Raw genomic sequence first — 21,043 nt, 5'->3', positions numbered from 1 at the left:
CTGCCCCGGGGCGGAGGGAGCCGCTCCCCGGGCCCGCTGCGCCATCCCCGCCGGGCAGAGCCGCCTACCAGCGTCGGGCCTGGGTTGTCCTCCCGCAGCCGCCTCCATTTCCCCAGGGGCCTCGCCTGCCCCGCGCTCAGACAATGGAGCCGCCCGAGGGAAGGGCCGCTCGTGGCAAATGGCGGAGACTTAAGTAGGGAGCCAGCGTAGCCCCGCTTGGATCCGCGGCACCCACTTGGCCAGCTCCGGCTTGGGGCCTCCACCCTGCAAGGATAGTCCCCCCCCCCGCTCCCTGTGGGGACTAGCCCGCGGAGAGTTCTTGGGTGCTGCCACCCGCTGGGTTTGGGGCCAGATTTAGACAAATACTTAGGCCTCTGGCATGTAAGTGCCCTTAAAAAGCTGGCCTTATCTCTCCAGGCTTCTGAAGTGTGTTGTATTCATCAAAGCAAAACGAAATGAACCGTTAACAGCTTCCTGAAGGAGAAGTGGCTCATTTTCATAAGCCTAAACACTGATGAGAACTCCAGTGTTCAGTAGAAGTTGAGGCTGGAGTTGTAAAATGGGTGTTATGTTAAAAGGCATCTACCATTGAAGGTTTGGATTATGGTGTGGTAATGAAGGTTGGGGCGCACTAGACAGTTTCCTAGAAAATCTTTACTCATCATGAGATGTGTTTTCTTTTAACTCTTTCAGATTTAAGTACTCTGCATGCTTATTGCCAAAAATGAGAACACCTGTGTACTTCAACATCCGTTACCTAATCTGTATATCCCATTTTGCACCAAAACACAACGCAAAAACCACACCACCTCTAGTACTTTAAAGCCGTTTTAACAAATTATTTTTGAAGGATGTCTTTAAAATATAGAAAGCAACAGAGGGTCCTGTGGCACCTTTGAGACTAACAGAAGTATTGGGAGCATAAGCTTTCGTGGGTAAGAACCTCACTTCTTCAGATGCAGGAACCTCACTTGCATCTGAAGAAGTGAGGTTCTTACCCACGAAAGCTTATGCTCCCAATACTTCTGTTAGTCTCAAAGGTGCCACAGGGGACCCTCTGTTGCTTTTTACAGATTCAGACTAACACGGCTACCCCTCTGATATTTAAAATATGGGAAATTGGCTAAGGAATGAGAGCATGCTTTTGTTGGTATAAAATTTACAAGGCATTAGATTATTCATTATAAATCCCATCTTGTATTGTCACAGTCAGAGTGCATTCTTAAGTAACCTTTACATTAATATCCTCTTGTATAATGTTCAAAATTTACTGCTCCTCACTCCACTTTGGCAACTTTCCTTTCTAGGATCCAGCTTCACTAACTGTTGCTAACTGCTTTGCAAACCTGGAAGTACAGAATGTCTGGCTCTGCATGAGTCAGAGCAGCTGCCGGTTTAAAAGGAGATGATCTGAAAGGGTGGGAGCACAGTTCTGTTATTGCCCTTCTAAGATCACTAATGATTCTGTACACCTGTCATTTTTTGATGGCAAATGCTCCACCTGCATAGATGTTCTTAAAACACACATTCATACGTGATAATAGGTCATGAAAATTATCTTAAATTAGGGGTTGACGGTTAGTGCTAATATAGTGCTTTCTCTTTCTGGCTTAACATCAGATTAATTGCCCTGGAAGAGAGACTGATCTTTGCCCATCTTTCAGACCAAGGAGTAAGTGATTACACCAAAGTGTTAAAATTCCAAGATCTAGAAACAGTTGTCTTGAGTTTTAGGGTGTATATCTACAAGTATTTACATCCCCATTTAAGCAAAAAGAGGGACTGAATAACAGTTTTGCTAATACAATTACATGACTAAAGATCTTTTGCAAAGTACGTATTTGAATATGGAGTTAGCACATCAGCTTTTCATCAGCATGTTATGTTGCTTGGATCACAGAACAATTAGGATTAAGTATTTGGTTAGAGTAAAAGCAAAAGTGCCGCTATTGAAAATTGTGTATCAAAATGGAGGAACTGTAGTTCTGTTTCTACTTGTTAGACATGTAATAGATTCAGTAATTGTGTAATGCAAAATGCCTAGGATTTCTTAAGGAAATACAACTTTAACTGCCGAAGCTCAAGTTTTCTATAGGAGCAGAGTGGGAAAGAAGATGGATAGGGCCATTACAATCACTCTCCACATTAGGACTCAATACTTGAAGTTTATTTTAAAATCTGCTTTGGGTTAATATCGTTCTAAAGCTTTTTTTTTTAATGTGGATTACACATTTACATCTTGTCCACATAGGCAGGCTAAACTGCAAAAATTGTCTTTGGTAAATGTTTACTGAGCCTCATTGTGGATGTGGTTTATATAGCAGTGAAAAGATAAGCAGACTAGTATTTGGCCAACAGATATGTCATGAGATCCTGTGATGAATATACCTGGTTACATTATGTTTCAGTTGTATAGGATAGATAGTAGATTAACTTTTTCTGCGACCGTGGTAGAGCCTGGTATAGACAAAGGTGTTTTCACTGTTTGGGAGTATGGTTAAGAGTCCATCTACGCTAAACAGTGGAATTGTGGTGTAACTAAGGACCTGTTATATTATATGGTGGTTGGTTTGGTAGCCTTTCTGACACCAGAGCAGCACCATAGTATTTATATACAAAATGTAGACAGTATTTCTTTACTCACCAAGGGTCCTCTTTGTCTTATGAAAGGACATATCAGAGAAGCCTAAATCTGCTCCAGTACGCCTTTAATTTGAACACAGTAATTCTTGCAGCTTACCTTTAAAAATCAGTACAGTGAAGGTATTTTAAACTGAGATTTCTAGAGCTTTAACATCAGAAAATAGGGTGGATAAAAATCCACGCTGCTTTAAAAAATAATTATTTTTTATTTATTTATTTATTGTTTTTATTACTGGTAAATCTGATTTCTTTAATTAAGTACAGGTTTGGTTTTTTAAATAAACATTTTAAATTATATTTGAAATTGACAACCTATGTTGGCTTAAATTTATTATAATCTATTAAAATCATTTCAACTAAATAAAAAATATTAAGCAGTACATGTTTAATCTGAATAAAAACTATGTAATAGGATGAGATCTTCTAGTTCTAAAATTTTGAAGAATGTGGTAATCAAATAATCAGTTCACTAACTAAGCAGTTTTAAATGTAAAACATGATTTGAATTTTTTTTATTTATCCAGCACATTTAAGGTAGTTTTATTTAATAAAAAGTGCTGGGTTTGTGCACTCCTGATTTAATTTTAATTTCATTCAAATACCACTTGACACAAATCATAAGCAAACAATCATCTGATTAAAAATTAATCTAGACAATTGCTTAAATAAATGTGTATAGCTGTAATGTATCCTCATTGTTAGCGAAAAAGCACCACATTTAGTGTGTTAGTTGCAAATCTACATATTTTAGTGGTTACCAATCAATGGGAATCAACCAGGAAACTAACTAAAGTGCAAATGCAAAACATGATGACAAAAAAAAATTGATGATTTAAATCAAGGGTTCCTGCTTGCTGATTTAAATGACCTTTATTTAATTGGTGCACTCTGCTAGAAAACCTGCAGTACTGAAAAGTTAGTTTGATTCATGTTTTTTATTTTTAAATTTAGTGTTTAATGATTTACTTTCCTCCACGTGTACTCAGTTCTTTTATTGGTGCTTTTCACTTAGTTTCTGGCAGATAACTTTTTTCTTTGGAGAAAACCAGTGAAGCATTTCTTTGGAAGAAAATGCAATTGTACATGAGCGTTGCAAAAAATTATAAATAGGTCAAACTTTGGGCTTATCAACCTAAAGATCTAATGACTAAAGAAACGTGAGAGTGAAATTGTCAAAATGGTTTAAAAAAAAAAAAAAGGTGCCTGTCTTGCCATTCAGTAAAGGAGGATGTTTTTTCTTCAGGAGCTGCTGTATTAGTGCTACACCATTGCCTTGTGGAGCCTCATGAAACAGAAGAGGGCTGAAGATTCAAGTCCCACTGAAATGAGAGTTTTTGAAATGTTACAACCAGGGATCCCAGAAATCCATTTGCCATGGAAAAATGTGGAATTTGCATTTTTATGGAGAATTTTTAGTTTTTACATTTTATGAAAAAATACAAACGTATATTAGCTATGGTGGAACCCCGTTTATCTGATCTAATTGGGACCGGGGCTACACTGGATAAGCAAAAATTTGGATAATCCGGAGAATGGGCAAAAAGCTTCAGCCCCAGGCAGTGGGGCTTGAGCTATCAGTCGGAGACCTTGGTGGCTGGGGCTGAAGCTCTTTGCCCATTTTCCAGATTATCCGAATTTTTGCTTATCCGATCTGGCTCTAGTCCCAATTAGATTGGACAAACGGGGTTCCACTGTATATTGTGGCTAGGAAAACACTGGGTTTTTTACTTGAGAATTTTTTTAATAACTGAAAGCTAGGATCCCTCGTTATAACAATTAACTAAAATATTTCTTCTTTAAAATGTTCACTAGTCCACTCAAGCACATTATGAAATCTGTCTTTAACTTCCCTTTTCAAATGTATTTAATTAACCTGATTATAAATAGTAAAAACACTATCTTAGGTTGTTTAAAGGAAATAAAAGGGGAGATGAGGGGAAATAAGTGTTATAAGTAACTGAAGATTGCATAGTAAATATTGACAAATTTGGGGCTGCTGCTGAGGCTCAGTTCCTAGTTGTGGGTATAGTAATTTGCTTGCCAGTGTCCTTCCACTGGGCAGCAAGAGCAGTGCGTCTCAAACTTTTACTGGCGAACCCTTTCACACAGCAAGCCTCTGAGTGCGACCCCCCCAATAAATTAAACACACGTTTAAATATATTTCACACCACTATGAATGCTGAAGGCAAGCGGGGTTTGAGGTGGAGGTTGACCGCTTGCGACCCCCCCATGTAATAACCTCGCGACCCCCTGAGGGGTCCTGATCCCCAGTTTGAGAACCCCTGAGCAAGAGGAAGCAGAGCTGGGGACTCTCATAAGTGGTGGCTATATATACATATGCTCCCCAGCTGCAAGAAGTAGTCTGAGAAGTGTTGAGTGTGTTCAATGAAACAGGCAGCAAACGGAGGACTGAAACTGGGAGGATGGGGATAGGAACAGATTGTGGGAGTGTGTGGTGGACAAAGGAATGGATGGGGGGAGTTGATAGATACTGTGTATAGAAAATAAGGGGAATGAGGAAGGAGGGGGAGGGAGAGTTGGTTAGGAATAAGATAAGGTGGAGCAAAGGTGGAAGGAAAGGAAGGAAGTTAAGTAAATAGCAAGAAATAGGAAAGGGCATGATGAACACGGAGGTGAAGGAAAGCAATGCAAGGTGTGAAAGAAACAAATGGCATTGCTCATTTTAGGTCAACTTTAACTATTTTGTTAAATGTTTTAAAGACTGAAATATGCATCTGAGCTGGGGATGGGCACACATTTTAAACATCTATAAAAGGCAGAGTCAAAGAATTGGACGTGGCAAGTTGTAAATTTAAAAAATGTTGAATGTAAAAATATTTAGAAAAAACAAGTAATGCTAGAATATAGTCTAATTTGTGTGAGGGATCGCAGGAGCTTGGATTTTTCAGAAGAGCAATTTAACACATTGGTTCTGAATGGCATGAAATGACAGGTGTTTAATCTAAAAATAAATTATTTGCAGAGACTCTCTACCCCATGACCCTCCGTTCCCAATACAATAACTTTATTTCTTCCTATTGCAAAGTTCAAAATAGCGTGCAGTCTGGTCAGAAGTTATCATCCAGGCTACTGCAACTTCCTTTCTAATACACTCCCTCTCAAAATCCCAACCAGTGCCTGAATCCCCCAATAGCAACACCAGGATTGAAATGGGAGGGGAAAAAACCCATATGATTAATTTTAATCAGCATTATATGTGAATGGGGTGAAGGAGTGGAAAGCAGAGATCTGAAAATTGTGTTGCTGAGGAGTCCTTGGCTTTAAGAAACGTGAGCCATTGATAAACAATAAAAATACTAAGTTTTTATATTGAACCTTTGTTTATTCAGTGCCACACATTTCCGTTACAAGAAGTTAGAAAGATAAATGAAAGAATTAAAGCAGATCCTTGAATTCTGCAGTTGTCCGCCAGATTCCTCAGATTTTTTTTGCTTCAGTTTTCTTGCCTATACTAGCTAACCCTGAGATATTGTAAAAATGAAAATATATACATCTGTTCCCATTTGGGACTACTTGAATTTTTGCAAGAAAATTGTAGCAATATCTGGTCCCAAACTACTTTCAACTAAATGAGATGCCTTAGCCTGAGTGGCTGTAGTAGCTTTAGAGCAGTGTTTCTCAACCTTTTTGATACCAGAGACCGGCTTGCTGCTTTCCTGACTTGTCTGGGAGATCTCAGGGTCCAGTTGTTGAGAAACAGTAATTTAAAGAATGCATAGATACAGAGAGTTTGAACAATGTCTGATCTTTCCATACTCTGTTAATCACACTTTCCTTACCCTGGAAGCATTCAAAAGTAGTAATTTGTGTGGCGACTAAGGCCTTGACCTGTTGAGGAACTTCTGCTACCACTTGTTCTAGATGTCTGAAAGGCAACTAAAAACACTTCATAACTTTCAGTGAAGCTTTGCATTTATGATCTATAATAATCTAAAATATAGCATTGTCTTTGATCAAGGGGTTGGGGTGGGTGGGAATATAAAAACTCACTGCCAACTGAATATCTTGGATTTTAACACAAACTTTTAAGCAATCTTCCAGTGATTCATTTTTGGCCTTTTAAAGTCAAAGTACAAGGAGCACAGCCTTATTTTAGCTTCTTCAACTTTGAATAGCTTGGAGCAAAGCCTCCTGAAACTGACCTTGTCTTAAAGGGGTCAGGCATAGTTTCTTTTAAAAAAAACAAAAACAAAAAAAAACCCCTGCTACTTCTGTAGCTGGGTGCCATCCAAGGTGACAAATTAAAATAGGGTAGTCCAAGATAGCTGGAAGCAGCAGGTAACAAAGGGGAAAAGTTTTTGCTTCCAAACCAAAATGCTTATAAGTGCGTTTATCTTTAGCACCTTTGAAACTCTGGTTTCCGGTTGTTTATAATGGTTTCTCCTCTTCCAAGCAGCTGGAAGAAACTTTGGCAACTCCACTCTTATGCCATTAATTGATTAGCGGTCTTTGTCAAAAACAACAAGGAGTCTGGTGGCACCTTAAAGACTAACAGATTTATTTGGGCATAAGCTTTCGTGAGTAAAAACCTCACTTCTTCTTTGTCAACGTTCTTACTCTTATTTCTTCCCTGCAGACTATAGTACCTATAGCCAAGCTGCAGCCCAGCAAGGGTAAGTCACATGATAGTCTCCATTTGTGTTTCTAAAAGGCATACAATAGCTTTTTGGTATGTAGTGTTGTATTTCTTAACGTGTGTGTGTGTGGGGGGGATTTCTGAATAAAAAATGGATTCTACCGTTTCCTTTAAATTAGACCTTTTATATTCTGTTACCAAGAACTACAACAAAAATAGTTTGGGAACCTTGAAAATGTTGTGTAAAGCAGGGGTCACAAACCCAAATGACCACGAGGGCCACATACGGACTAGTGCATTGGCCCAAGGGCTGCATCACTGACACCCCCCCTCGCTGCCCCCGGCTCCATCTCCTCTCCACTCCACTCCACCCCTTCCATGAGGTCCTGCCCTGCCCCATCTCTTCTCCACCTCCTCCCCGAGCGCGTGGCTCCCTGCTCCTCCCCCCTCCCTTCTGGAAAGTGCTAAGCGCCACCAAGAGTAATGCATCTCACTCAAAGGACAAAACACGCACTTAGTTAGATTTACTTCTGTTAAAGCCCCCTCACTGCACTGGGCTGCACCACCACTCCACCCCTGCTCTGCTTCTTCCAGGGGTGGCAGGTCTGTAGAAATTTTGGTGGTGCCCAGAACCTGCTCCCTCCCCCCCCACCTGCCTAAGGCTCTGGGAGGGAGTTTGGGTGGGGGAGGGGGTCTGGGATGGAGTTTGGATGCTGGGTGCAGGCTGGGGCAGGGGGTGCAGGCTCTGGGATGGAGTTTGGGGATAGGAGGGGGTGCAGGGGTGAGGGCTTTGGGGCTGAGGATGAGGGGTTTGGGGCATTGGAGAGGCTCAGGACTGGGGCAGAAGGGCAGAGGAAGGGCAGCCTGCCCTGGTCATAGTGGAGGGGGCACTAGGACCCTGAAGCAGCAGGTGATGCCAGAAGCCGGCAGAGCACAGTGGAGTCAGCATGAGCTGCAGGCTCCAGGGAGGTAAAGGGGCAGCAAGTGAGCTCTGGGGAGATGCGTGGGGGTGGCAGGCGGGGCCGGGGGAGAGACCTGGCCCCAAACATTGGGGAGCAGGGAGCTTAGCTGCCACATAAAATAACTCGGGGAGCTTGGCGGGCTACAGGGAAGAGCTCGGCGGGCTGTGTGTTTGAGACCCCTGGTGTAAAGTATGTCTTACAAAATTCAGTAGTGTATATCTGTTTTTTAAAATTTCATTACATTCTTTTTATAGCTACAGTGCTTATGCAGCTCAGCCAGCTCAAGGATATGCACAGACGACCCAGGTAAAACATGGGGCATTTTCATAACCGCTACTGAGTCACATGTCTACCAGTAAACTAAGCCAGACTTGACCAGCCATTAAATAACCAAAGAAAAAGACTGAGCTTTAATGTGAAATATGTTGGAAAGTTTTCTGATAACGTTTTAGATTGTGTAGAAGCCTTCCTTAAAGGGACATCAACCTTAAAATCTGGAACTGTTCACTTACTGTTAAGAATTTCTTAGCCTACTGCTGTAACGGAGAGAATTGAGAGAAAATAATTCTTGGTGTATATTTAACAGTTTCCCTGTTTGTGAATGTTTAATTCAGCAATGCAGGAGAGAGAAACCTGTTAAAGTAGGGAAATGTAATTTGCAAAATTGCAGCAGTCATTGGATGGAATGGGAAGAGAATAGACTTTAGGTACAGATATTATACCAGAAACAATTGTTAACGCTTGAAATTGACTAGATTTCAGGCTGATGGCCATCAAAAGGAAACTAAAATGTTTGGGTTTTAAAAAAAAAATCTTAAGGATCCAGATTGTTAAGGATCCAGATTGTGTAGACACAAACTTCAAATGCATTTTAAAGGACTATACTGAGTTTCCTTCTAAAACTCTAGTTTAGATTTCTGTGTTTCTACTAACATCATTTGATAGCTTCACTTTCCAGGGAGCCGCATGCCTTACTCTACAGCAGTAAGGTACCAACTGTTGCCAGAGAAATACAACTGCAATCTTTGTGTTTGGGCCTCCTTAATCAGTGACCTACACAGTAATTTAAGTTTTGTTTACATAATTGTATTGATGAAAAATGACTTTAGAACTAGATGTAGCAGTTCTCAGACTGGGTCGGGACCCCAATGTAGGTTGCGACACCATTTTAATGGGGTCGCCAGGGCTGGCATTAGACTTGCTGGAGCCAAAGCCAGAGCCTGGGGCCAAAGCCTGAGCCCCACTGCCCAAGGGCTTCAGCCCTGGATGGTGGGGCTGAGGTTATAAGCACCCTCACCTGGGGCTGAAGCCCTTTGGCGTTGGTCCACCTGCCCGGGGTGGTGGGGCTTTGGCTTTGGCAGGGCTCGGGTGGGCTCAGGCTTCGGTGCCCCCCTTCTGGGGTCATGTAGTAATGTTTGTACTCAGAAGGGGGTTGCAGTGCAATGAAGTTTGAGAATCCCTGAGGTAGAGTAATAGGCATCCTTCAGTCTTGAGAGGCCATGGGTATGCGCCCCTGAGAGGTAAAGAATTTACTCAGTTGGTTTTATGGCAGCTGCAAGCGTGGCTGAAGAGACCCACTCGAGAGAAACAATCTCTGCCACATCTGTCACATTTAAAGGTGATGTTTCAACCCTTTGGGCTCTGCCTTCTGCAAGCTCTTTCCTGCTCTGTTAAGATGGACTGCTTCCTCTCGTAACTCCGGAGACCTTTGTTAAGCTCTTGTTTCCAAAGGCAGAAGTCTTGAGTGTGATCTTCCTATTTGTCCACATCCATGTCCATTTCTTTGCGGTCTCGCTTGCACACATCCTTGAAACGCAATTTTGGATGTCCTTTGGGTCTCTTTCCTAACGCCAATTTGCTGTAGAGGGTGTCCTTTGGGATGTGCCTGTCATTAATTCTGCACACATGCCCAAGCCAGCGGAAGTGTCTCTATTTGTTTGGGAAGTGTTTGCATGCTAGGTATGCTGGCCCGTTTGAGCACCTCAGTGTTGGTGACTGTCCCTCCAGAAGATTCCAAAGATTCGATGAAGGCAACGCATATGAAAGCTGTTCAGCCTCTTCCTGAAGAGAGTATAAGGTCCATGTCTCACTTCCATACAAAAATGTGCTGATAACACACATGATACACACAGATCTTTGTGTGTTCTGTCAGTTTGTTGTTTTGCCATACCCTCTTGTTCAGTCTAGACATGGTTGTGGCAGCTTTTCGAATTCGGATGTTGAGTTCTGTTTCAAGTGGAAGGTTGATGGTGATAGTGGACCCCAGGTATGTGAACTCGTTCACCACTTCACGTTCATAGTTGTTGATCTTGATGGAGGGTGCCGCCTCAGTTCCTTGGCACATTTAGTCTTTTTAAGCTTATAGTAAGCCTGAAGTCTGGCAGGGTTTTGAAAAACTGTCCATTAGGCTTTGAAGATGAGCTTCTGTGTGGGTTGTCACTGCTGCATCATCAGCAAAGAGAAGGTGTTGGGTAAGGGCCTCCTGAGTCTTGGTTTTAAATCTGAGTCTTGCAAGATTGAATAGCTTTCCATCAGATCTTGTGTGCAAGTATCAGAGGGGTAGCCGTGTTAGTCTGGATCTATAAAAAGCAACAGAGTCCTGTGGCACCTCATGCGGCTGACGAAATGGGTATTCACCCACGCAAGCTTATGCTCCAATACTTCTGTTAGTCTATAAAGTGCCACAGGACTCTTTGTCGCTGAGTGCAAGTAGATTCCCTTAGTTGAGGAGCCAAAAGCTAGTTTCAGTAGCAGGGAGAAGAAGATCCCAAACAGAGTGGGGCAAGTACACAGTCTTGCTTAACTCCACTACGAATCTGGAAAGCCTCAAACACTGAGCCGTCATATTGGACTGTGCCTTACCTATTTTCATGGAAGGATCAAATCATGCTTAAGAGCTTGGGGCGACATCCAAACTTCTGGACATCCAATACTCTGAGATAGAGTACTCATACAGATGACTCTTTTTTCCCCCAAATAACTAAATAATAACAGATTCACGTTAATCAAGCCACCAGTATGCTATAGTGTATGTTTTGTACTTGTTTCTTTAGTTTTCTAATTGTTAGAATTTCAGATTTTACGTAGACTTTTTTTCTTCTAAGAAGTTTCACACTTAAAATGCTCATCTGTGTTGCAAAAGAGAAGACAAAGGGCTCACTAAGACCCTCTCCGTGAGAACAACACAACTCAAATTTATAAGCAAATAGTCCATGTTACACTTGCAGACTTTCCTCAACCTCTGATCTACTGAACTTTCCACAAGTCAAGAAAGCTTGAAATGCTTTCATTGTGACTAGGCTATCCTCCTTTAGGGTTTACAATTTGAAGTCAATGAGACATGTGGTCCTAAGTCACATAAGGCTTGTCTTCACTGCATTTTTAGCTTGAGATATAACTTGAGCTTTGCTCCTCACCCACACACAAATCTCTAGCACGAGAGATGTGGTGCTTTAAGCTTGGGTAGGTGAAGGAGAGTGTTTGAAGCCCCAGCTAGTAATTCAGTGGGGGTGCAGCAGCTCCAGTTACAGCAATTCAACTGCTAATCTAATCACTCTGCTAGAACAATCACTCTGGGTATCTACACTACAGCTCCCAGCCCAAGTAGACAGAGTCACTTGAGCTAGCATGCAAAAATAGCAGTGTGGATGTTCCAGCATGGTCAGTGACTCAGACTAGTCACCTGACCTCATACCCATAGGGTCAGTCAGGCTTGGGCGGCTAGCTGTAGTCTGAGCTGCCACCCATGCTGCAACGTCCATACTGCTATTTTTAGCATGCTAGTTTAAGTGGAGCTAGCCTGAGTCTGGCTACCCAGGCTCAGAGGCACAGACCCAGCTGCAGTGTAGACATACTATGTGCTGCTAATCACTCTGTAGCTTGTGTGTTTCCCAGGATGATACTGGAGGTAGGCTAGCTCAACTGGCGTAATAAGCCTCCTTAAGTGCTCTTGAAAATCATGCCCTCGAGTACCTAAATATGGTTTTAGGCTCCTACTTTTGAAAATGTTCACAACAACTTTGTTAATGCTTTGAAAGCCTTAGTAACATTTCACGGTTAACACTGAAATAATTTTGTTTTGAAGTGGCAAAGATTTTATTCCACTAAGAAAAGTTTTAATAAAAAGTATGGTTTTTAGCTCCCCAGGCTGCATACACATATATTCATATGATTAACTTTAAACATGTGAGTACACCTGTCAAAGTCTGTAGGAAGCCTGGGATTATGCATGTGGATAAAGTTATGTGTTTATGTTTGCAGGATCACGGGCTTAGTTTTCAATATTTTGTTTTGTCTGTGGGGTTTGTAAAATTCTAATAAAGATACCAGTATGACATTTAGAAACAACATTTATAATTTACTTGATTATAAATTTTAATCTAAAGATACAATATCTTAAATTAGCTTTACAAAGTCTCAACCTACCAAATATACTCGTTCATAAGCCGAATTTTTTTAGTAAAAAAGGGAAGCACCAGAGAAGGGGGTCGGTTTATGAACAGTATAGAGAGGGAGAGGTGGGACACAGCCCCTCCCCCCAACAGAGGGAACAAGGAGAGGCAGCACAGCCAGCAGAGACAGAAGGGAAGAAGCGGGGCCAGAGTCTTTGCTTCTGGCCACGCTGCTCTCCCCCCAGCCTCCAAAGCCGCTGCAGCTCCACTCGGCCCCGCCCCCCAGAGCAGGCTATGGCCGCGCTGCCCAGCCTGCCGGAGCAGCTCCAGCCAGGTCAGAGACATCCTCCCTGGCCCTCCCCAGATAAGGTGGGAAGGGATAGGATGGGGAGAGTGTGGGAGTCCGGGGCTAGGGGTGGGGTCATGTGGGGGGTGATCACAGCGGTTACTCCCCTGACTCCCAGCTTCACCCTCTCTCCCCCCCCCCCCCCCCCAAAAAAAATTTCCTCACCAGTAGCTGTCCCGGCCTGTCAGGGTAAGCAGCTGGCGCGCTGGAACACTTTGTTTACGTAGGTTTACCTCCGTGCCTGCGGACGCTCGAGGTAAACAAACCATCTCAGCCCACCATCAGCTTATCTTGATGGCCCGGGAGCCAAAGTTTGCTGACCCCTGAGTTATAGAGTCTGCTTATGAATGGGTTATAAAATTTTTCCATTTTTACTTTTCCATCGGGGGGGGGGGGGGAGGGGGTCAGCTTATAAACAAATCAGCTAATGATCGAGTATATATGGTAATTTAAGTCTGTTATTAAAACAAAAATATATTGATTTAAATTGCTCCACATTGCTGCCTTTTTACTCCGTGTCACCAAAATGACTGTTTATATGCCTCTATGTAATGAAATAAACTGATCTCAGTGCTTGAATTAAATATATATATTTTCTTTGGAGCAGGCCTATGGGCAACAGAGTTATGGAACTTATGGACAACCCACTGATGTCAACTACACACAGGCTCAGACAACTGCAACATATGGGCAAACTGCATATGCAACTTCATATGGGCAGCCTCCAACGGGTAAGAGCCTCAACACTGTTGCATGACTTTGTTTTTATTGGGGAAAGAGCTTAGTTAAAATCTTCTACCTAAATATGAACCTAAACCATATTGAATCGATCAGGGCAGGTTGATGTAGAAAAAGTTTTAGTCTTCCTATAGCCTTTCTTATAGGGAATGCTGATTTAAAACGATGCTGAGATGTGGGTGGGATGAATGCCAGGAGTAAACATACCCATTTAATCTACAGAATGTAGGTTTTTTTTTTTTTTTTAACAATCAAACACAAAAGCTGTGTAACAATGCTCATTGGGCATGTGTACTCTGGGCATCTCTTCAGTTGCTTGAAAATCAAATTGGTTAAAGTGACTGTTTGCCTGTTCTGATAGTGTACCCTCTACTTTTTGTCTTGTGCTTTCCACAGTAGAAGGGACCAGTACAGGTTTGAATATCCTGCTCACTCTTGCATGGGAAATGCTGTTTCATTCTGTCTAAACGTGTGATGTTAACCCTTTAGGTGTTTCATTTGTTTTAGCCCTAATAACATCACATTAAACATACAGTACTATTTAAAATTTGCTAGTATTTAGTGCCATTTATAAGTTCCATGTCTGTATAATGATTACTATTGACAAACTCCTGAGTGCCATGCTCTATGGATAAAACTTTCCAAGCTATCTAGTGACAGCTGTACCAAGATGTTCCAGGTGAATATAACCTAGCTGTCTTTACCATTTCCTAAAGGGTAAACAGCATGATTAGACATGTTCAGATTGTTCTGATCACCACCTTTGCATGTTCCATGTTATGTCTATGGGTTTCCAGTTCAGACATATACTTGACATCTTCATAAATGCTCTGTAAATTACTTCAACTTGCGCTTTTTAAACTGGAGTCTTGTTCATAAAAATATCTTAGTTTTTTTTAAAAAACAACTGATCTGGAGAGACTTGATACATCATTTGAAGACTATATTCTGGTACACTCAGTTTGAACCAGGTATCCAGGCAAAAACGTCGTCTCTTCACCCAAGTGACATCCTGGCTACAGTTTTATGTGGCTCATCCTTTATTAAAATTAAAGTTAACGTTCTAGTGGAATGGAAACTTCCTTAAAGGCTCCCTAGGAATATCCAGGACATACAGGTGGTGCTTCTACTAGTATCTGGGCATGGATGGATGGATGGTAAGGTGGATGCCTTACAGTGGAAAATGTGGAGAAAACATTACCCCATAATGAATTTAATTGTGCAGTTCTTTACTGCCATTTTTAAGTGGGAGAGGGTTTCTTTCTGACAGTAATCTTATGCCTTGAAGAATGAGAACTGATAGCTTTTGTAACTCACACAGCTCTAGAGATGATTTGTTCTTGGTTCTCCATTTAAATGTTGAAGATCAGAAATCATTAACAGAATATATTTGTAGACTTCAAAAATATCGCTGAAAAATCTCTGCCATTTATTCTGCTGACACTAAGGCCTTGTCTACACTAACAAGGTAATTTGATCCAAGTTACGCTAGTTAAATTACATACGTTACGTAATTTAATTGGACGTAGCTTAGATCGATTTACAGCATCGACTTGTGGCGTCTTCACCAGACCTGCTAAATCGATGCTGCTGCTTCTGTTGCAGCATTGCTGATTTAGCCTTTAGTGAAGACATGCCCTTAATGTGCAGGGGTTATAGGAACAGTAATCTATACTGGATTATGTTTTTTGCTTGCACCATGTTTAGCTCAAGGTACTTTTACTGGGCTATATAACAATATTAGATATTTTTCCTATGCTGCTTCCTCTCACATCCAATAAAAAATGCCACTTAAAAAAAATATATGGTCAGATGGAAGACCACATAGGCGTAGGTCCTTAGAATATGATTTGCATTAGTTTGCCTTCCTGTCCATTAGTTTCCCTCCCCGTCTTTAACTTTGGTGGAACAACTTGTATATGCTACTTATATGCACAGAGTGCCAAAGTCACTATGCCATCCTCTCCTAGAAGATTCAGAACCATCCAAAGGTGAACTGATAGTAGTACCGTTTTAACCTGAAACCTCTTAGGGGCCTAATCCAAAGTCCATCAAAGATACTGTTCACTATGCAGTTTGTAGGTTTTCATGCTTTGTAAAACATGTAGTGCTGTAAGGGTCACTTAGATTAACACCCTAAAAAGCATCACATTTAGACTTCCAGTAAAATTGCACTTAATTTTCTCTAGAAGCTGACTTTGTATTGCATAAGACAATTATTTAAATAGTGCTTTTTTGTCTATTTTCATAATTCATTAAAAGGCTTTATGTTTCAGAGCTTTATGTTGCTCTGTGAAGCTCATTCCCCACTGATGCGGGATCTGTCTGCACGAGTAGTAGAGCTGATTCTTCTGCACCGTGATAGTGGTCCAGGCTAGGGTTGTCTTCGTCTGCATAGGGGTGTATTTTAGTCCCACATAGGGTAGGCTCAATCAGTCTCCCCTTAGTCCCAGCCTATTTGGTCTTGTGTGGCTGGCACTGATTCGCACCTTGGAATGCATTTGAGGTGTGAATTAATCCAAAGGTTATTAATATCGTCTATATTGTTACCCCAATTAAGCAATTTTTGGGACTCCCTTTCTCCTCTAGGCATAAAGGTTGGGAGGAAGGGTCATAACCCTGGTGACCTCTTGGTGATCTCTAGATTGAGAGTTGCCTTCTGCAAATAACCAAACCCATTCTTTCTTTTTGCCCACGGTATCTTAGTATTATGCATTTAAAATGTCAGTACTTTTAAGTTGATGGCCTACCATCATGAAGAATAATTTATTATGGATGGTGAATATAATTTCCTATGTCTTGGTTCTCACTTATGGTAAGTTTACCTATCCCGTATGTATTAGGATTCTGCAGGAACTTATTAAACACCATAGTAGCTTATAATGCTGGCTGTTTAAATTAGAGAGAACTTTGAAAACTGCCACCACCTGAAGAGAAGCTAGCTATTTCAGAATAAATCCTTTTCAATCCAGTATTTTAGCTGAGTATTCTTTGACGACTGAATCCTTCCCTTCTAATGCAGAAAGAACTGCTATTTACATCAATGGGGGCTTTGCGTGCAAAAGGCTTGCTGGGTTAGATCCTGTGAGAGGAACTGGAGCTGACTAAGTAACATCTTTACCAGGCTGCTTAAAGCAGATTATGAAGTTCTTAAAGTTTCTTTTTTTGGTCTGTGTTGGAGACTCTCAAATTGTTCAGTAAGTGGGTGGTTATATGGTCTAAATCAGGGGTTCTCAAACATTAGCAACCAGAGGACCCCCAATTTGATTTTTGCAGACCCCCAAAGCCCCAGTTGAGCCCCAGGCCCTGCCCCCACTCCACCCCTTCTTCCAGGGCCCCACCTCTTCCCGCCCCCATTCCATCCTTGCCCCTCCTCTTCCGACCCCCTACCTTGAGCACGCCCCGTCCACGCTCCTCCCTGGTCGTGCAGGAGGCGCTGGGAGGGAGGGGGAGGAGTTAATCAGTGGGCCCTGTGGATCCCAGTTTGAGAGATGCTGGTCTAAATGTTCCCCCAAAGTGGAATCTAATACATCAAAAGATACAGCTCTAATTGTTTTATATTATCTTAAACTAAGCTGATGTGCAGCTGAAAATAGAATTTACAGTAATGAGTTCCTAAATCACTAACCATTTACCTATTGAGGCTTAAATATTAAAAGCACTTTTACAAACGATGTGCCAAGACTAGAGTTCACATGTGTTTAAAATTCAAGGTTCTTTTTTGTAGGACAGTTAACAATCTTTGTGGCATCTGGCAGTGTGCAAACTTTGCTGCCTGCTTTGGATTTGGTTTTAATAATACCATCAAATGTGCCAGGGAAAAGGGACCACAGTTGGAAAGATCTAGCTGAGGCCTTGATCCTGCAACAAGTTCTCTTTGAGTACAGGATTGGGACCAAGTGCATTAGTTTGCTGTGAAGTTTACTTCTGACCACTGGGAACTGACTTACTGCAAAAACCTGATGTTGTCAATGAGTGCTTGGGGCTTAGTTGTTTGGAATTGGGGTTCATCTAACGTTAGGTATCAGCCAGTCTTTGTGGAATGCTTTTGTGGCTCATGTTTGGTTTTTTTGAGTGTTTGAACTGTTTCAGTTTGCTGAACACAAAAAACTGTGCTCATTTTACACCATTCAGCACCATCCCATTCACCTTTTTTCCTCCCTAGCACGCTTAGGCTTCAGAACAGGGATTTGCACTCTAGACAGAAATAAGTACCCAGAATATTATGAAAAGCAAATATTGTTGATATAGCCTTCCTATAGGAAGGGAGAATAAATACCTACTTGCACTTTGGCTTTTCTAGCTTGGCTGAATTGTAACAAGTGCAATTTAAAATGTTGGGATTCATGAGAAACACTTAAAGAATTATTACATGTGTGCTGGGTTACTACTCAGAATGTTGAACTGAAGTTGGTTTTATAGTTTACCAGTGTAGCTGCTTTGGCATTTGCTATGAGGTAGTTTCCTCTGCTCAGTTTAAATACTGCTTCATTAACCAGTTAGATAAAGTCTGGATTTTGTTGACAGGTCACCTACATAGCACAATGAGTAGTGAAAGCAGCCTTGTGCATTTTGAAGACACTGAGGATGAAAGGAAAAGATGCTGTCTAGTAAACACTACAGTATTGGAGATTCTCTTCTGAAAATCAGGCAGTGGAAAGGAAAACTCCAGTGTAGTTAATCTGAATACTATATGTGATGTATTTTTCTTTGTGATTACAAGTTTCTTAATTATAATAAAATTAACAAGTAAAAAAGAAGCTGTTACCTTAACTGATGAAAAATAGGACTGAGTTAATGTTTTCCTTTTACTCTGTCCTCAATGCTAGTTATCAATGCCCTTTTGCAAAATCAAACTGGGCTGCTGGAAAATACCAGTAAAGAGCATCTCCCACTCGCTAACTGGAGATAGGAGCAATGATAGATATTTCTAAAAGAAGTGTCAACAATTTGTTTATATTAACTACTGAATATTTTTACTTGTGGCATATTAAATTGCTATGGTGTTCCTTTAATCAATGGCATATTAAAACAGCAGAAACAATTGGACTTCTTGGTATGTTCCTTTATTGAAATACCTCTTCTCTAACTTAGTAGAGTATGGTGTTCAACATATTCACAAGTGATCCAGAAAAAGAGGTAAACAGTGAGGTGACAAGTTTTGCAAATGATGCTAAATTTCTCAAGATAGTTAAGTCCAAAGCAGACTGTGAAGCGTTACAAAAGGATCTCACAAAACTGGGTGACTGGACAACAAAATGGCAAATGAAATTCAGTGTAGATAAATGCAAAGTAATGCACAATGGAAGACAAAAGCACAACTATACATACAAAATGAGGGTATCTAAATTAGCTGTTACTACTCAAGAAAGAGATCTTGGAGTCATTGTGGATAGTTCTCTGAAAGTATCTGCTTACCGTACACCAGCAGTCAAAGAAGCTAACAGAATGTTAGGAACCATTAGGAAAGGATAAATAATAATAAGACAGTAAATATCATAATGCCATGATATAAATCCTCATACCCTACTCCTTGAATACTGCATACAATTCACCCCATCTCAGAAAAGATATATTGGAATTGGAAAAGGTATGAGAAGGACAACACAAATGATTAGGGGCATGGAACAGTGTCCATATGAGGAGAGATGAAAAAGACGGACTGTTCAACTTGGAAAAGAGATGGCTGAGGGGGGATATGATAGAAGATTATAAAATCATGAATGGTATGGAGAAAGTGAATAAGGAAGTGTTATTATCCCCTTTACGTAATTCAAGAACCAGGGTCACCCATTGAAATTAATAGGCAGCAGGTTTAAATCATGCAAAAGGAAGTACTTCTCCACACAATGCAGTCAACCTGCGAAATTCCTTGCTGTGAAGGCCAAAAGTGTAACTGGGTTCAAAAAAGAGTTAGATAAGGTCATGTAGGATAGGTCCATCAGTAGCTATTAGCCGAGATGGTCAGGGTGCAACTCCATGCTCTGGGTGTCCCTAAGTCTCTGACTGCCAGATGCTGGGACTGGATGACAGGGGATGGATCACTCGATAATTGCCCTGTTCTGTTCATTCCCTCTGAAGCATCTGGCATTGGCCACTGTTGGAAGACAGGATACTGGGCTAGATGGACCATTGGTCTGACCCAGTATGGCCGTTCTTATGTAAGTGCAAAATTAAAGTTCATTCTTTACATTTCAAGAATTACTAATGATTGCAAGTACATAGTGCTTTAATGGTAACCTGTAAAGATCATCTTAAAAGTTAGCCTTATGCCTTTTCTTTGTGCTGTATTAAGGCCTAACATGGGTGTGACTTAGCTAAAAGTTTCTGTAATTGCTTGTTTTTTTACTTTAGAAATAACAAGAATGTTCTCTGACTCTTCCCTGTTTTGGAGTATTTTCTACAGGTCTCCGCCTGTATTGTATGTTTTTTAAATTAGTTTTTGAAGTTAAATAGTAGTAAACCATCAATCTTTAGTCTGACTGAGAAGGAACTCCCCTTGGTCAATCAGCTTTTTTGTTCTCAGTGATGTAATATTTCTCTAGTCATTAGTTGGACCTGGAAGACTAGACTGGAATTTCTAATGTTAAAGCAAAAACGCTGTTTGGAGGAAACAAATTTCCAGGCCTTCATATGCCATGAAGAAGCAGAAAAGGGGCATAAGTCAATTTTTACGTTTTCGGGTTACCTATATTGCATAGTAAAAGTAAAATCAGTGACATTTGTAACCTCTGGATAAAACTCTTTTAAGAAGAATAAAAGTAGTCTGAAATATGAAATCTAGATTGAAAGTCAATCTGACAAAGCTTTTGTTTGTTCTAGGTTATACCACCCCGACTGCCCCCCCAGCTTATAGTCAGCCCGTCCAGGGGTACGGCACAGCTGCCTACGATACCACCACACCCACAGTTACTACCACCCAGGCTTCTTATGCAGCACAATCCGCTTATGGCACCCAGCCTGCCTACCCAACCTATGGGCAGCAGCCAGCAACATCTGCACCTGCAAGGTAATACGCACAGTTTCATTTAATTTTTTCTTTTTAAATAAGGTTCTTTCTGCTCTCCTATTGATTAGGAAGGTGGGCCCTTGACAGATCCAAGAGCAACACCGAACATGCTTGGGTCGGTCGGTCTCTCTCTCTCTCTCTCTCTCTCTCTGCATATGCCTCTCCTTTTGCATTTTTGGTTTCAGCTTTCCTGCTGTATCTCATAGCTCTTACAGTGCCTAGGAAAAGTGTGTACATGACTTCCTCTGCGCCCAGCACAGGGTGCCAGCAATGTTACCAAGCGGTTGCCTAACACAGGAAATTCTACTGACCAACGAAACAGTGCAGCTGACGGTAGATGCAATGCTATCAAACTGT

The 21,043-nt window shown here is 41.3% G+C and overlaps 1 protein-coding gene across 9 annotated transcripts in view; it reads left to right on the top strand.

Annotated features, from left to right (window-relative positions):
- EWSR1 (EWS RNA binding protein 1) overlaps positions 1-21,043 on the top strand; it is a 39,827-nt gene that overhangs the window by 624 nt on the left and 18,160 nt on the right. For 2 of the 9 annotated variants that reach the window (XM_065568184.1, XM_065568185.1), the window contains exons 2-6: positions 7,241-7,277; positions 8,457-8,508; positions 13,544-13,670; positions 14,074-14,091; positions 20,500-20,686. In XM_065568184.1, coding sequence (XP_065424256.1) covers positions 7,241-7,277; positions 8,457-8,508; positions 13,544-13,670; positions 14,074-14,091; positions 20,500-20,686 — 421 coding nt within the window. The remainder of the gene's footprint in view (positions 1-7,240; positions 7,278-8,456; positions 8,509-13,543; positions 13,671-14,073; positions 14,092-20,499; positions 20,687-21,043) is intronic. The other 7 variants (XM_005311721.5, XM_065568186.1, XM_065568188.1 and 4 more) reach the window with 4 other exon arrangements.

The sequence above is a fragment of the Chrysemys picta genome, chromosome 15, assembly GCF_011386835.1.
Source record: "Chrysemys picta bellii isolate R12L10 chromosome 15, ASM1138683v2, whole genome shotgun sequence".
NCBI lineage: Eukaryota > Metazoa > Chordata > Testudines > Emydidae > Chrysemys > Chrysemys picta.
This window is presented reverse-complemented; position numbering and strand designations above follow the sequence as displayed.